A 17,338-nucleotide genomic window follows, 5' to 3' on the forward strand; every position below is an offset into this window, starting at 1 on the left:
CCCTGTTTTCTCATTGTAGTTTTTGTCTGATAAAAGGCCCTTTCTGATATCATCTCATTAGAGTAGGAGGCTGCCGCCATCTTTCTCCCTCTGCGGCTGCTCTGATAACACTGGAAGCCCAAAATTATTTGGGAGGAATCTACAAAACTTTCCCATAGCACCACTGCCTCAGCTTCGGACCAGAGAAGGTTTCATTTGTCATATTTATTCTTACATTTAGATCCCTCCACCTTTCCTCCAAGGCAGGGATCAGCAATTTTTTTCAGCAGAGGGCTGGTCCACTGACCCTCAGACCTTGTGGGGGGCCGGACTATATTTTTTGGGAGGGGAAATGATGCAAGAGCACCATGAGCCCTGGTGGCTGCTTACCTGTGTCTTGCGAGCGGCAGGGGCTGATGGCGGTGGAGGGACGATGAGCAGTGCGCAAAAGGGCTCTGGAGAAGGGCTGCTTTAAAATGGCGGCCACTCGAGCCCTGCTTCTGGCACCAACAAAGCCCAGCCCCCTTTCTCCTCTAGACAGGGCAGGGAGAAGCCAGGAAGAGGGAGGGAGGAGGCGCCTCCGCCACCACCACCACCACGTGAGGGAGAAGGAAGAAGAGTTTGGATTTGATATCCCGCTTTATCACTACCCGAATGAGTCTCAAAGCGGCTAACAATCTCCTTTCCCTTCCTCCCCCACAATAAACACTCTGTGAGGTGAGTGAGGCTGAGAGACTTCAAAGAAGTGTGACTGGCCTAAGGTCACCCAGCAGCTGCATGTGGAGGAGCGGAGACACGAACCCGGTTCACTGGATTACGAGTCTACCACTCTTAACCACTACACCACACTAGTGTGGAGGGAGAGGGAAAGAATGTGTGTGCTGGTGATTCACGCGGCAATTCTCGGACCATCTGCGGTCCAGATCCAGAAGGCTATTGGGCCTGATCCGGCCTGCAGACCTTAGTTTGCCTACCCACGCTCCAAGGTGATTTACATGGTTCTTCTTCTCCTTCTTTATCCTCACACAACAACCCTCTGAGCTAGATTCGGCTGAGAGACAGTGGGTGGCCCAGGACCACGCTGTGAGCTTTATGGTTCATCTCCCAGGTCCTAGTCCAACAGTCCAACCACTATGGTACCTTGGCTTCAGCACCTGGAGGCCTCTTGAGCTTCTCTTAATCTGGCAGGTGGTAAAGGGGGCTCACCTTATATCTGATGGCTTGTGGGACTGGAAATGGGTCGTGAGATCAGGTCCTTGGTAGGACTACCTGATTTCCTCCTGGAGGGATCAGCACATTGCCTCCTAACTTCCCCTTTGGCTGCTTCTCACCCCTTCAGGACCTCAGCTTCCAGTACTCCATCCCTACCTTGTCACTCTGCTGTCCTTCCAGTGTTGTAAGAAGTAGGCTGAGCTGTTACATTTTGCATGCAAGACAAATAGTCTACGACTGGCCTACAGCCCCTCCCACAAGTGTGACTAGTGGCAAATGCATGGGGGAGAGTGGGGAGGGGTGGCACACCTGGGCATGTGGGTTCTTGGACTTGGTTGTGGCACAGAATTGGATCCACCCACTTATCTGCCACCCAAAGTTACTTACCCCCCCAAGTAGACCAGAAGCAAAACTATACCAGGCATGAGAGCAGCGAGAGGCTGCACACTAGTATGACACTGTAGCCCCATAAAGACTGCCCTCCACTAAGCAGGTGTTTAGGATTTTTTTCTAGTACAGGAACTTGATGTCAGCAGCCTTATAAGTAAGTATTCATCAACTCTGAATTGTAAGAAAACAGCCAGTGACTAAAGAAAGGTGCACTCGGATCCTGAAAGGGTGTAGAAGATTGGCTGTGGTTACCTAAATTTGTGGGAGAAGAACTCTGCCTACCATGTGTTTTTATATTCAAAGCTTTGAAAAAGGTTGTTTGTGGATACTCAAAAGAGAATATGAAGAACCTGCAACAAAATGTTGCAGTATGGTGGGCTCCTGTTGAGAATGCCAGCCAGCCAGCCAAACTCTTTTTCCAGGATTCTCCCATTCAATTCTCCTCCACCCCTCCGAAACAGGCAGTCAGCACTGCATACCCACTATGCATGCTCAGTCCTTACCAAAATGATTTTAGTCTCAATCCCCAAACTTGCCTTTTTGTACTTCTGCAAACCTTGGGATTTCCCCAAACTTGCAGATTACTTCCCTCTTGTGCATAGGCGATGCTATTTTGGTTACATAAAGATTCACACTTGAAGAATGACTTCGCTATTAGTATATATTATAGGATCTGGCTGGGACTCACATCACAAAAAATAACAATTATTTATGGAGCCTTGCATTTTTTCATAAAGCTAAGATACCACCACACTGTAGGTCATGTGCTGCTGTATAGGTTTATTGGAAAATACAGAAATTAATCCAAGAGAAACGCAAACCACGGGGACAGCAGGAGGAATCAGCAATGTCCCCACCTCTACTTGTACACTGAATAAAGGAATGCAACTGCAAATCAGTGCAGCTAGCTGTGGTATGCTGAAAAACGACAGTTTTTGCATGTGTGTAGTTGCCCCATTGGTGTGCATGAAATGATCTGAAGGAGTTAGCCACCACTTAGCATTCATCTATCCAAGAGATCCCCACATAATCAAATCCCTGCTTATTGCAAAAAGCAATTGTTTACATACTCTGCTCTCGAGGAACCTCAGAGTTCCCCACAAGCTTATCAAAAGCTTTTTTCTTTGCTTTTTTTTTTGAGCTGATTGGTAATGGTGGAAAACAGCTTGCCCACCAGGACCAAGTCAGCAAAGAAGTTTTGGGTGGGTGTGTTCTGCATTTTACTGTCAGTTGGGATCTTGTGAGCGGTAGGGGGAAAAGATGTGCTTCCCTGCTGGAAGGCAAAAAAAAAAAAAAAAAGCTGAGTGCATAATACTAGCATGCACTGTGCATATTTGACACAGTCCACATATATTTTGAACTAGGTGACTGGGATGGAATAGTTTTAATTGGTCTCAGGTGCTCTCCCCCGCCCCCCCCAACACCCAAAGTTCAATTCTTCCCATTTCTTCACCAGTCTGCAACCCTTTAAAAAAAAACAAAAAAGACCACCTGAAAATTAAGGTGCATTTTCATCTGCGTTTCACCTAATATATAAACCCAAGGAATGAAGTTTTGTGTGCACTTTCCCATAACACATGCTTTGTTGCATGCTTTTGGGTGTCATTTGTGTCATATCAAGACTCAGAGAAGTACAAATTTTAAGGACATCTGTGTTTTGATTCACATATTGCTTCAAGAACTGTGAATTAGGTAGGTTTGCATTTTAATGTGAACGAATGTCTCACCCATCCCTACCAGGTGTGCATACCTGGCTAAAGAAAGGAGTATGCAGAGTAGCCCTAAATGCTCTTCTAGAAGGCTTAGGTGTCCCCGCTGAAGCACCGAGTTCCCCTTTCAGAATGCTCCTTTTTGTTTTTGTTTTAATATTTTGTTCTAAAAGAAGTGGAAGTGGACACAAATTTGACATTAGAGCTTTTTGCACTTCCCGCACTGTGTGCCCCAACTGATAGGCAAGGGGCACCCAGTTCACTGCCACCAGCCATGATGCTTCTTCCAACAATCCCTCCACCTCGGACTATGGTCCTGCTGCTCGAAGCATATCCTCCTCCGATACAAGGATCAGAATCATACACAGCTCCTCCCTGGGTCCGACACACTGCTGCAGCAATAACAAGGAAACACAACACAGGCTTCATTAGCTCAAAACTCAAGAGAGATCCACAGGAGATCCATAACAAAAGTGAAAATATAGAAAGCAAAGTACGACTTACAAATATTCACGGGGCAGACCCCTTCACCACACAACCTGTTCAGAGAGAATGGGAAAGTCTCATATTTCCATTGTATCATGGATGTTGAATTCTGAACTGAAGTGATCCCCCCTTGTCTTGGTTCATGTGGCTCACCACATGTTGCAGTTGAAATCAGTTTCCAAATGGTGGCCCTCAAGGGTTGGGTCATGCTGAGATAAGATCAGAGGTAGCCAACATGGGGTTCTCCAGTTGTTGCTGGATTACAGTTTCCCATCATCCCTGACCATTGGCCAGGCTTGCTGGGGCTGGTGGATGTTGGAGCCCAGCAACATCCAGAGGGTACCATGTTGGCTAGTCTGGCATAAAAAGGTAAAGGGATCCCTGACCATTAGGTCCAGTCGTTACCGACTCTGGGGTTGTGGCGCTCATCTTGCTTTATTGGCCGATGTGGCCAGCATGACTAAGCCGCTGTTTACCTTCCCGCCGGAGTGGTACCTATTTATCTACTTGCACTTTGATGTGCTTTTGAACTGCTAGGTTGGCAGGAGCAGGGACCGAGCAACGGGAGCTCACTCCGTCGCAGGGATTCGAACCGCCCACCTTCTGATCAGCAAGTCCTAGGCTCTGTGGTTTAACCCACAGCGCCACCTGCATCCCTGGCATAGACCTCAGGAAATCTATGGGACTTATTTGTAATGACTAGCCAAAGTCCCAGTGACTTCAGCAGGCCTATTCTACATGTGACTATCTCTGGATCCAACCTGGTGTGTGCACCTTGGACTGAAACAATCAACTCACCTGCTCTCCTCTCCTTCCAACAGCTTCCTGTAGGTGGCAATCTCAATATCCAGGGCTAGCTTGACATTCATGAGCTCCTGGTATTCCCTCAGCTGTCGGGCCATGTCTGCTTTGGCCTTCATCAGGGCATCTTCTAGCTCTGTTAGCTTGCACTTAGCATCTTTGAGAGCCATCTCTCCACGATCTTCTGCTTCTGCAATGGCAGCCTCCAGTTTGCTGCGCTGCAGAGGCAAAACCCAGAGACATATTCCCAACACATTCTCATCCATTGGGCTGAACAATTTAAGCTACCATGGATAAATTGGACATTAGGGCTAAAGTTCTAAAGGAGATTTTTCCAGCCCGAGGACGACATTCCCTTCTGGGAAACAGTGGTGGATGGAGACAGAGGCAAAAAAGGGTTGTGCAAGGAGTGTAAATTTTATCTCTGTACAGTAGAGTAGTTTCTGTGCACATTCACACACCCCTCTGTATCCTCCATCCAGGCAACCAAAAGTTCAAGGACACATTCAAGTCAGGCCAAGAAAACTTAAGCAGGATGCAAAGCGTAGTCAGGGAGCAGATGTGGCCTGGGAAAAGTCCTGAGGGCCAGATGGAGAAGGCTGGAGGGCTACTTTTGCCTGAGCTTTTACCCAGGCCTGAGGTTCCCCATCCCTGCTCTAGAGGGACTGTACTGAGACTGACTGATATTAGAACCTAAAACTCTTCACATTGAATGAGTTCTGGAGACCCCAGAGAGGCAGCTATTGTATCATCTTTGCAAGAATTACACAATTCAAGTCAAGGCTCTCTGTTGCGCCAGGCACTTCATTTATACACTTTATAGCAGGAAACATGAAGATCCCCCCAAATCTTGCCTAGAACAAAACTAGAAATTAATTCCGAAGATTCTGCTCAGGTGAAATATCTGTGGGAGGTTTCGGGGTAGTTAACAGAAAGTTGATAAGGCTTTCACTAGGTTTTTTTAAATTAACTATATTTCTTCTTTCTGTCAATATAGTCCCAAATGTGTGATCTGAAAGGAAGCGAAGCTGCAACCTTGCTGAAGTTAGGCAGCTCTGGATCTGTCCGGTGCCTGCTTATTAGCTAATAGACGCTATGGATCCTACTCCTTCGAGTCCTCTCACCTTCACCCTTTGCTTTCATCAATATAAACAAACAATAGAGTTTCTTCAGCATTAAGAGCTGGCTAAAAAAATTCCCAGAAGATTATTTATTGAGAAACGAATATCTCATCCCATGCCAACAATATTCCGCAAAGCACACCCCTCAATTTTCCTGCCCACAAATAGCATGTAGAATTGGAAGGTGAGGTTGCCCAGCCTTCATATTTTTCCTCAGCTCGCTGTGCTTATCAGGAGTTTCTTCCAGGAACAAACTGGTATAATTGGGGCAGACACCCACACAAAAGTTGCCCATAGTTACCTGTCCTTTGGCACTGTCAATTTCAGCCTTCAGTCTCTGTATCATGCGGTTCAACTCCATGATCTCGTTCTTTGTGTCACGTAGGTTGTCACAGTGCTTGCCAGCTGTTGCCCTCATCTCTTCATACTTAGAAAGAAAACATGACATGTGAAATACCTTCTGGGACAGTCAGACTTCATAATTATCCAAGCAACTCTTCCCTCTTAATAATCCGTAGTTTACTAAAGTTCACTGAAGTTTCAGTAATTTTCATGTTAGACAACAATTAACCATAGATTGCATCTCATTTTTAAACCCACCAATCTTCCTATACACCTTTTTTTAAAACAAAAAACACCAAGCTTTATTAAAACATCATCTTTTTTTAAAAAAAGTTTGTATTTAAACATCAACAATGCAATCAGCATCTATCTGATGGTACCTGTGAACGGCATTATCTTAGCCATCAAGACAGAAAATGTTTCAACAATGCTCCAGGAGCTGCTAGTATTTTCGGTTGTGAACTTTCTCTGCTAACATATACAATATCAACTATCCTTTCCTCCCAGAGAAATCTAAATCTCACCTTGCACTGGTACCATGACTCTGCCTCAAAGCGGCTCCTGTTTGCGATGTCTTCATACTGGGCTTTGACCTCAGCAATAATGTCATCCAAATCTAGGGCTCGGCTGTTATCCATTTGCACAATAACAGAGGTATCTGAGATGCAGGCATGGAGTTCCTGGAGTTCCTGTAAGAAGCTAGGTATGAGATTCCTCTCTACACCTGTATACAGGACCGGCCTCGGTCCTGTATACCTGAAGGAGCGTCTCCACCCCCATCGTTCAGCCCGGACACTGAGATCCAACGCCGAGGGCCTTCTGGCGGTTCCTTCATTGCGAGAAGTAAGGTTACAGGGAACCAGACAGAGGGCCTTCTCGGTAGTGCCGCCTGCCCTGTGGAACGCCAGGGGTGACTAACTCCCAAGTCAACGGCTTGATGCACCCACCCCCAATATCCCACCAGTTTTGCTGGGTGCAGCAAAAAGGGGAGGGGTGTTAAAGCAGACACAGTGCTGGGCTGGGTGGAGCCCAGAGCCTTGATTCAGATCAAACATTTGATGAGCAGAGAGGGCAGTGTCAGCCCTGCCTCCTCAGCTGTTCTGTATGAATCAGCTGAGGAAGGAAAGCTGAGTGCTTCTGTGTTTGTGTATGTTTGTCTCTGCCTGTGTGTATCGTGTGTGTGTGTGTGTGTGTGTGTGTGTGTGTGTGTGTATGCAAGAAAATACATGTGAGTGTGTGATGAGTACACCCCCTTTTGGCCTCACCAACTGCTGGCATATGCCCATCTTGCCTCAAGTTTGCCCATGGGTGAATTCTTGGGCCCCAAAATGGTTAGCCACTCTTTACTTCCTGAAAGGCTCCAGGAATTATTAAAGAGATTCTTTGCCATTGGGGAATGCACCCAGACTGATGTGGAATACACAGCAAGGCACAGGGCTGCATAAGAAAGGGGGTTGGTGGCGGGAGAAGAATACTAAAAAAACCTTCAGCACACCCGAATTAAAATGTAATGAAGTGATCAGAGACCAGATAAAGCTTCACACCAGAGATCCCTTGCAGTAGGGGAACTTAGGTCTGGTGATGCCTCCATCCTCTCTGCTTGAGGAGGTAACCCTATCGCTCTTCCAACTCACATTATTTGCCCACAGAATGTCCTGCAGCTCTGGAGCCACCCCTCCACTATCACTCCACATCCAGGGGCACAAGGAAATTTCCCAGCTCCAATGGAGGAGGCAGTGCCTGTCAGTTTTCCCTCAGGAGACGGAGTGTGAGGAACTCTCCAGACAGCAAGACCACTTCAAGCTTGCACTTTGCTCCAGATTTATGCCAGGGAGACATTCCAAGCGCTCTGGGTGTCAATTTGCCTGCATCAAGTTTGAACTTGTAATCAGGTACTGCAATGGACAGTCTATGGTCCTGACTGGCCTATCTTGGACTTCTTCCATGCTTGCCTGGGAGACTCCAGTAAACTTCTGTCTCAAACAAGACAGACTGGATCTGGCCTGTGGATTGCCAATTTTCTTCATAGATGTGTGTGTGTGTGTGTGTGTGTGTGTGTGTGAGAGAGAGAGAGAGAGAGAGAGAGAGAGAGAGAGAGAGAGAGATCAGCTCCAGCTGCATAAGGTTGAATACTATGCATTGACTTAACATACCCGAAGTTTGGTTGTGCTTCTGAAAAATCAAATGGGCTCATCGGACATATGTCAAAATGCCTCTGTATACTGGCTAACCTTAGACTTTTCCCCTCTTTTATTACCATACATTCTCATTGTTTCTGTTGCTGTTTAAAGGAATATAGACTTTCCCCATTTCATCAATAAAAAGTGGGCTACAATGTGTATTGCAGATTAGGAAATGTCATTACCGCCTCGTACAAGCATCTCAGAAAGTTGATCTCCTCAATTAAGCTTTCCACTTTCGCTCCCAGGTCAGCCTTGTTCATGTATATGCAGTCAACATCCTAGGGACCAGTTAAACATATGGTAAGACAGGGTATTTCTAAACTACAATTTCCCAGAACACAACAGTGGGCCATTGGTAGAGTACTTTGATAATGGCACATACCCAGTATTTCATGCAGCAGAGCAGGAAGCCTGTTTGAAGAAGATACAAGTGGGACTTCTGACAGTGTGGAGTGCTTGCTGTTTAGGATTTCAGCCACCCCATTCCATTTCCCCCCTTCAATACCCAATCAACACCCCATGGCAACTGAGCATGCTCAGTTCTCACTAGAGAAAATACCCTTGTTGAATCAGACCATTTTATGCAATTCAGTCTCCTCTTGTGACGTGGAGGGGACTGTCCTTTCACCAGTGCTGAAGTCAGATACACCTGCCAATCTGATTGGCTCCTTGAGGAAGAACCATCTCACTCTTCATTCTCAGGAAAGAAGAAGCTTTGGCTCAGCCCTTGAGTATCATCTTCTGTCTGGAGAGGGCTAGAATTGTACTATCCTTCCATGTCTCAACATGGCTTTGGTACCTCATTGGTTCCTTATGGCCTAGCTTTGAATCATCACAGGTGAAGCCTGTTTTGTTTTGTTTTTTAACCTGGGCAGCAGCTAGATTCTTGACTGTGTACCTCTTTAGATACTTCCCCATTACCTGCACTTACCATCTTATTCTCCGATCTATTTGCCTGTCTGTAGACTCAACATGCAATTCTGCTTCCCCCTCTGTTGTACCTCAGGACTGGTCCTACCATTAGACAGACCAAGGAAGTCACCTCACAAAGCATCCCAACATGGCTGCGCCCACTGCTTTTTTCTTAAAAAAATTGTTTAGGGGTACTTTCATTTTCCTACCCATATTGAAATACTGCCCCTCAATGAGTCCAAACTAAGATTCACAAAGTGTTTAGGGGTATACGTACTCCTGCGTCCCCGCAGGGGGAAAAATCACTGGCTGTGCCTGACATATTTTTCTCAATAGCCTGCAAACCAATCTTTACAACACTGAAACTTGGAAAGAAGACCTCCAGTCACATCTCTGCCTTTAGATAAACAACTAGTAAATGGACACTTTTTATATCCAACACCAGAAAGAAGAGATGTCACTGGAGAATGGCCATAGCACAGTGCTAGAGCATCTTCAGAAGGTCCCAAGTCCAATCCATGGCATGATCTCCAGGTGGAGCTGGAAATGTCCTCTGCCTGAAACCCAAGGGCAGCTGTTGCCAGTCAGTGTAGATGACATGGGCCAATGGTTTGACTTGGTACAAGACAGCTTCCTCTGCCCCATGCTCATTTATTTCAATCAAGCTGTGCATCACGTACCTTTTTAAGTGTTACAAATTCATTCTCAGCACGGGTTCGTCCATTGCACTCCTCTTCATACCTGGTGAGAAAGTGGATCAGTTCTGGACAAGGCAACGTGCATGGGGCACTCAACCTGATCTGACTGCACAAGATTTGTGCAGAGCTTATACGATTCCCACTGCATATTGACATTCCTTCTGAGTTGTTTGCACTGTGGGTATATGACGTCACTCAACATCGTCTTTATCCCACCTTTCCCAGCGCATTTCCCCATCAGTTTCCTTACTACATATTATGTGTGAAGCAGATATGTTGGCCAGGAGACCAAATCCACCTTATTCATGCAACTTGAATTTGCTGGCACACGATTGATTCATACTGCAAAATAGCAACAGTCCACAACTGGCCCTATTCTTACACTGTAAAATGTCTGTGACATTTGAACAGCACAGCAAATTGGTTTTTCTTATAGTTCAAAGAAATACAGGCATTGTTTGGAGATATTGGGGGTTTGGCTCCAGACCACTGCAACATAGTGTATATTGCAATAAAGTCACACATTATTATTTTTGTTTCCCAGTGCATATAAAAGTTATATTTACACTATACTGTAGTCTATTAAGTGGGTGGACTGCCTGTAGCTGCACTAGTGTCCTTGTAAGGTGCAGCAGGAGTCGCTGTGTGACGGGTACAGGTTCCTGCAGCCTCATCTCCAACCCAGCAGCAACAGCAGCAGCTCTTCAAGTCCTTCAACTTGTAAAAGAACACAATTTCTGCAAAGTTCAATAAATCAAGATGTACCAGTGCTATGTTCTTTGGCAGAGCTATCATCTAATTTCTTGTATGAGACTGGGAATGTAGCTTTAGTTAAGGGTCAAGTTCTTTAACCTAGCATGGGAATATGGATCCTTTTTAGACAAGGGGGGAAGAACCTGTGGCCCTCCAGAAGTAGTTGGACCACAGCTCCCATCATCCCTGACCATCGTCCATGCTGGAGTGCAACAGCTCATGGAGGACCACTGGTTCTCAAGTCAAGCTATCCCTGTAGTAAAGATAGGAAGAGGATAAGCCATTAAAGCGGGGAATGGGCCTCCTGAACTTCTCATCAGCACACAGGAGCCAGGAAGAGGGATCTATCACACTTATGTATTTAGTTTTCTTATTATCTTGCTTTCCTTCCATCATGAGAGCCCAAGGCAGCAGTGATGTGGTTTCCAGGTGGTCACCCAGACAGGTCTTAATTAGACATAGACCTGCTCAGCTTCAGCAAGGTGGTAATCTCATGAACCTTCAGACCACACCCTGGAACTAAAATATGCAGACCCAACAGATATCTATGCTGCACTGCATAAGCTGTGCATTGTTCATCAAATGCAGAACATCACAATTCTTTGCAGAATGAAGTCCTGGAGGGAAGGGTGAAGTCTTTGCAGGATAGCTTAGTGCGCTTAGCCTCAGTGCATGTTGATCAATCACCTTTGCATGCAGAAACAGTGGCAAGTGGGGCTTATCTGAGGCCTTGAAAATGGCTGCTTCTGAGGGAATACTTCACAGAAGCAACATCTTAAAACTTTGCATAAGCAAAATCTGTGTTGACTCAGACTGGCATTAAAGAGATTTAATTTATTTCAATCTGCTATGTGTCACTAAACTTTTGAAGAGCTGCATATATTAAGGACCTGTTTGTATGGTGTTCATGTGTAGTAGAATACCCCACAAAAAAAGCTTTGTCCTCTTCAAATGAAGCTTATGCAACTTCAGAAAACATGCTGTGTCCCAGATAAATATAAGCCACTTACTTTCTCCTGTAATCCTCCAGTACATCTCTTGAGTTGGTCAGGTCAGTCTCCAGTTTACTTCGGTCGCAACCGAGACCCTCCAGCTGCCTCCTCAGGTTATTGATAAAGGAATCAAACAAGGGCTCTATGTTGCTCCTGACTCGCTTCTGCTCTTGCAATAAGCTCCATTTTGTCTCCAGCACCTTGTTTTGTTGCTCCAAGAAGCGGACCTAGCTCCCCCCGCCCACAAAACAACTGTTGTTATGATGAAAGTAGACATACCCTATGTATTTATCTGCATGTGTCCTATTTCAACAGCCCTTCTCCTTCCTGCCACCATAGTTATATCTTCCTCCAGCATGGAGACAGGATAATGGAGCATATGGAACACTCAGGCCCTACCTACTCAAACTTGGCTTTGTAGCCACATCTCAAATAACTTACTGTAGTTTGATGTGTTGAGGTGCTGCTAGAGTAGTTTAAGAATAAATCCCTCGTGCCAGGGAACTCTGGGAAATGTGAAGGGGAATAGGATTCTCCTAACAACTCTCAGCACTTGTAACGAACATTTTTAGAGGAAGCCATGACTGTTAAAGTGGTAAAAGGTAAAGGGACCGCTGACCATCAGGTCCAGTCGTGACCGACTCTGGGGTTGTGGCGCTCATCTCGCTTTATTGGCCGAGGGAGCCGGCGTACAGCTTCAGGGTCATGTGGCCAGCATGACTAAGCCGCTTCTGGCGAACCAGAGCAGCGCACGGAAATGCCGTTTACCTTCCTGCCGGAGTGGTACCTATTTATCTACTTGCACTTTGAGGTGCTTTCGAACTGCTAGGTTGGCAGGAGCAGGGACCGAGCAACGGGAGCTCACCCTGTTGCGGGGATTCGAACCGCCGACCTTATGATCAGCAAGTCCTAGGCTCTGTGGTTTAACCCACAGTGCCACCTGCATCCCGTTAAAGTGGTATAATAGTGCCCTAAATATGTGGAATGGATGTGGCCACAATCTGTTTTCTAAGTTAAGCATACCTAACTCCTTCAGCTTTTCCTCATAGGATTTGGTCTCCAGGCCCCATCCAAATGTTTCTTGCCCTCCCTTGGACGTGTTCCAGTTTGTCAATGTCCTTAAACTGTGGTGCCCAGAACTATGCTGCATCATAGCTGAGTGGGAATTTGGACTTTGAGATCCTAGCCTGACATTTTATCACCACCTTTACTATGTTTATAGTCTACTGCTTAGGCATACTGAATTGCTGCAAGCTATATATAGATGATATAGATATAGATATAGATATAGATATAGATATAGATGATATAGATATAGATATAGATATAGATATCTACTTCCCCTCATTCCTGATCTCCACGCCCAACCCAATAGTTGCATGAGAACATTTCCCCTCTCACAATACTCCCTACCCACCAATCATTTGGAAAAGCTCTGTGTCTCCCCATGGGACAAAGTTGTACAGAATACTGGAATGTGTCCTCCAAATGTATCAATTTGGGTGGTAGATTTCCAGCTTTCTTCCATGCTGTAGGATCTAATATTTTGGCCAGTGTGTACAGAAATCCAGTATTCTGAAATTGGGAGTTGAATTTGTTTGGCATTAAGTAGTAGAACCCATTCTACTACTTTGCGTGCTGAAGACTCAAAGTTCAAGTTCCTCACATCTCTACTCTTGTGAAAATGCCATAGCTTTATGCTAAGGTTGCATTACACCCTTTAGAGGGTGGCTCAAGGAACCCCCTAGAACCATGGTCACTGGGAATACAGGTGTTAATTGATTTAACCTTTAGCAACCACTTGCACCCTAAGGCAATTGGGCTACAACTGCTGCCACATGCTAACCCACTGCCCTATAAGCACCAACGTGGAATTGGTCTCAGAGAAGACCAAGAGGGCCATACCACAAAACTACAGAAAGTAGAGGAAGAGAGACTGTAGCGCAACAGAAAGTAACAGAGGATGATAGCTCTGTAGTAGAGCAAGTGTTTTGTATGTGGCAGGTCCCAGTCTCAATTCCTGATGTATCAATTTAAAGGACCGTCCTCAGGTAAGCAAAGTGGGTAAAGAATTCTATCTGAGACCCTGGCAACACAGCAGGAACCTGTGGCCCTCCCTCCAGGTGTTGTTGGACTACAGCTCCCATCATCCTTGACAATTGGTCTTGCTGGCTGGGGCTGAAGTCCAGCAGCCTCTGTTGAGTTCCACATCCCTGATTTAGATGGATAAGGCCACTTAATGTTCTTCCTCCCAAGGGTGCTTTGAGAGTTGTTGTGTTTTGTTTTGTGGTTGTTGTTTTTTTAAAAGCCAGGCAGCGCCTGTGGGTCTCAAACTGCTGGAAGCAATTGGGGGATCCAAGCAATGCATTGGTCAGTTGTACCGCTGGGCTAAGCTGGCTCGCTTTGAGAGTTTTAAAATAACCATCAGTCCAAAAGTAACATCCAATGTGTTTTAAGTCAGCAAGGCTCCTTACTGGGGAATTATGAATTACCCATATATTCCCATGTCAAGATGTTTCTGCTGTAAAACATGGTTTCATTCTCTTCTCCCCATTGGGACATGACTTGATGGTATTGGAGGATGGATGGCAGTTGGAGGATGGATGGCGGCTAACAGATTGAGGTTGAATCCTGACAAGACAGAAGTACTGTTTTGGGGGGACAGGAGGCGGGCAGGAGTGGAGGACTCCCTGGTCCTGAATGGGGTAACTGTGCCCCTGAAGGACCAGGTGCGCAGTCTGGGAGTCATTTTGGACTCACAGCTGTCCATGGAGGCACAGGTCAATTCTGTGTCCAGGGCAGCTGTTTACCAGCTCCATCTGGTACACAGGCTGAGACCCTATCTGCCTGCAGACTGTCTCACCAGAGAGGTGCATGCTCTGGTTATCTCTCGCTTGGACTACTGCAATGCGCTCTAGGTGGGGCTACCTTTGAAGGTGACCCAGAAACTACAACTAATCCAGAATGCGGCAGCTAGACTGGTGACTGGGAGCGGCCGCCGAGACCTAAATGGCCTCTGTCCAGTATACCTGAAGGAGCGTCTCCACCTACATCGTTCTGCCCGGACACTGAGGATCTTCTGGCAGTTCCCTCACTGCGAGAAGTGAAGTTACAGGGAACCAGGCAGAGGGTCTTCTTGGTAGTGTCGCCCGCCCTGTGGAACACCCTCCCACCAGATGTCAAAGGAAAAAACAACTACCAGATTTTTAGGAGACATCTGAAGGCAGCCCTGTTTAGGGAAGCTTTTAATATATGAAGGACTATTGTATTTTAATATTTTGTTGGAAGCCGCCCAGAGTGGCTGGGGAAACCCAGCCAGATAGGCGGGGGTATAAATAATATATTATTATTATTATTATTAAAATAAGTTTTCCTCAGAGTAGACCTGCTGAAATCAATACGTTAGGTCCATTAATTTCATTGTGTATACTCTGAGTAAAACTTAGTTGGATACTACCAACCGCATGCTTTCTTGCTGAAGATTTTGGTTAACGAATAACTTTAACTCCATCCACTGAAATATCTATATGAGTTGTTTAGAGTGGAGACCGCCATCGGATGACTCACCTTGTCAATGAATGAAGCGAATTTGTTGTTGAGGGTCTTCAGCTGCTCTTTCTCCTGTTGTTTCACCATTTGGACGTTGGGGTCAATGTCCAGGTGGAGAGGCTGGAGGAGGTGAGGGTTGACCGTGACAGGCGCAATGCCTGGTGAGCAAGTCCCACTGACTCCACCAACCCTGTAGCCAAAGCTGGAAGTACCATAGCCATGTCCAAAACCAGCGGCCCCCAGACCATATCCATATCTCACTGGGCGGTAGCTGCCAGCAGCTATTCTGGGCCTGCAGGACGCAACACCAGAAAGACTTCTGCTACCAAATCCTAGCCCTCGGGGGCCCACACTGCTGCCCCCTTTGTATGAGACGGTGCTAACAGCACTGTAGCGTTTCACATTCCTTGGTACCACAGCTGAGGATGAGCTGTAATTCCTGACTGCACCACCCCCTCTAGTACTAGCACAAAATGACTGGCAAGACATAGCAGCTGACAGACAGCGGAATGAAGGATGATGCCCTGTGTCTCTGTGTGCTGGAGCAGGCAAGGAAGTTATCCACAGGCGGTACCCTCACTCTGAAACCAGAACTGGAACTTTCTCCTCTTTTTATCTGCATGATGGGCAGCTCTCATCAGCCCCAAATCTCCATTTACATCCCGTTTATTAGCTTGGGGTGTTGGTTAACCAGTATGCTTGCCCGTTTTGCTGAGCAGAGATCTGAGCTATACTTAAAAGCATGTCTCCCGTAACTTCTAATTTAATGGCAGGGAAATCCAGTTCCATAAAAACTAGACTTGAAGGCCTCCACTTTTTATAGTGATGATGAAAAGAGAAAAGGACTCTTTTGATGTCCTCAGCATATTCAGAGTTAGGAAAGAGGCGCTTGATTCATTTTACAGGTGAGAAAAAGCAAATGTTGATACATAAGCCTATGAGAATGCTTAGCTGGTGATGAACAGATGTGGTCAAAATCTGAATTCAGATTATGCCAATGTAACTCTGGAGCTCCTTGTTGGTTTACCTTGGGTCCAGGTTTTTCCAGGGGGAACTCACAGGAACTCAGTTCCAGCACCTCTCAGGTGAGTACTGGCACCTCTCCGTTGCCATTCTAAGAGAACAAGAGAGGTATTCATGGAGAGTTCTGGCACCTCTTTTTCTAGAAAAAAATGGCACTGTTTGGACCCATTGAGCAAAGGAAGCATGGCTGGAACTATATGTCTGGGTTGGCAGTCCCACATGAACACTGACTCCATTGCACATCCTCGTCCCATGTAATTTTTGATAGAGCCAAACACTTGCTATGCCATCAAGCTGAAATTCTGATCATCCCTGCAAACAGCAGCCAAGGAAGTGGAAAGGGCACTGAAAACTCACATTGCGATGGCATCATATTCTGATGGCATCATATTCCGTTCATTTATTTATTGGAAATGTCTGTAAATTGCCTTTGGACCAAATGTCTCCAAGGTAGCTAACTTTTCGGCTTCTCTTTTTTCTGTTTATTTTGCCACATTTCTGCACCGTAATTCATCAGTATTTTAGTGTTTATTTCTCCATCCTGAATCCCTGCTTTGCTATTAGTTACCAGCCATCACAAGATGAAAATGCAAGAGACAGAGTAATATGCCTCCCTCAATGTTCTTGACTGAGAAGTCTTAACAATCCGAAACTAGACTGGCAAGGTAGGGCCTTTAAATGCTCCAGCTGGCAACAAAACTGTGTTCACCAGCATCCATTTGCTCACAGCCAACCCCAACTCTGTGATGAGCATACTCATATGGTGCACATGCTGTCAAATGCCTATTTCTTATATTCACCCTTCACACTTTTAGGTGGACACTTTAACAAGAATCCTACATGTACAAAAGAGAACGTATGAAGAGGCGCCGAGTTTTGTGGTCTGTAGAAAAGACAAATTCTGAAACACAAGCATTTAAATTTATGATGAATGGTGCCAGAAAAGAGGTGCAAACTGATATGGAAATGTGGGGACCTGTACTTAAGATTGGGAAAATGAGAAACAGAGAGAAATTGACATTGGCATTTCGCTCATCCTTACTGTCTGAGTGGCATGTGTAATGACATGGTGCAGATCTTGCAACCGAGCCTTCCCACTTTATCAGAGGCAGATTTAGGGGAGCGCTACCAGTTTGGGACACGGGTGGTGCTGTGGGTTAAACCACTGAGCCTCTTGGGCTTGCTGAT

The 17,338-nt window shown here is 45.9% G+C and overlaps 1 protein-coding gene across 1 annotated transcript; it reads right to left on the reverse strand.

Moving 5' to 3' along the window:
* Positions 1–3,226: 3,226 nt before the first annotated feature.
* Positions 3,227–15,616, reverse strand: LOC310755883 (keratin, type II cytoskeletal cochleal-like; the record flags this gene model as incomplete). Its single annotated transcript, XM_083599288.1, has 9 exons — positions 3,227–3,682; positions 3,795–3,829; positions 4,575–4,795; positions 6,000–6,125; positions 6,565–6,729; positions 8,406–8,501; positions 9,816–9,876; positions 11,597–11,805; positions 15,146–15,616. The coding sequence occupies 9 exons, from the start codon at positions 15,614–15,616 to the stop codon at positions 3,444–3,446; spliced, it is 1,623 nt and encodes a 540-aa protein (XP_083455414.1). The 3' UTR covers positions 3,227–3,443.
* Between the last annotated feature and the right edge of the window lie 1,722 nt (positions 15,617–17,338).

The sequence above is a fragment of the Podarcis filfolensis genome (genome assembly GCF_964270895.1).
Source record: "Podarcis filfolensis genome assembly, chromosome: 2".
In the NCBI taxonomy this organism is placed as follows: Eukaryota; Metazoa; Chordata; class Lepidosauria; order Squamata; family Lacertidae; genus Podarcis; species Podarcis filfolensis.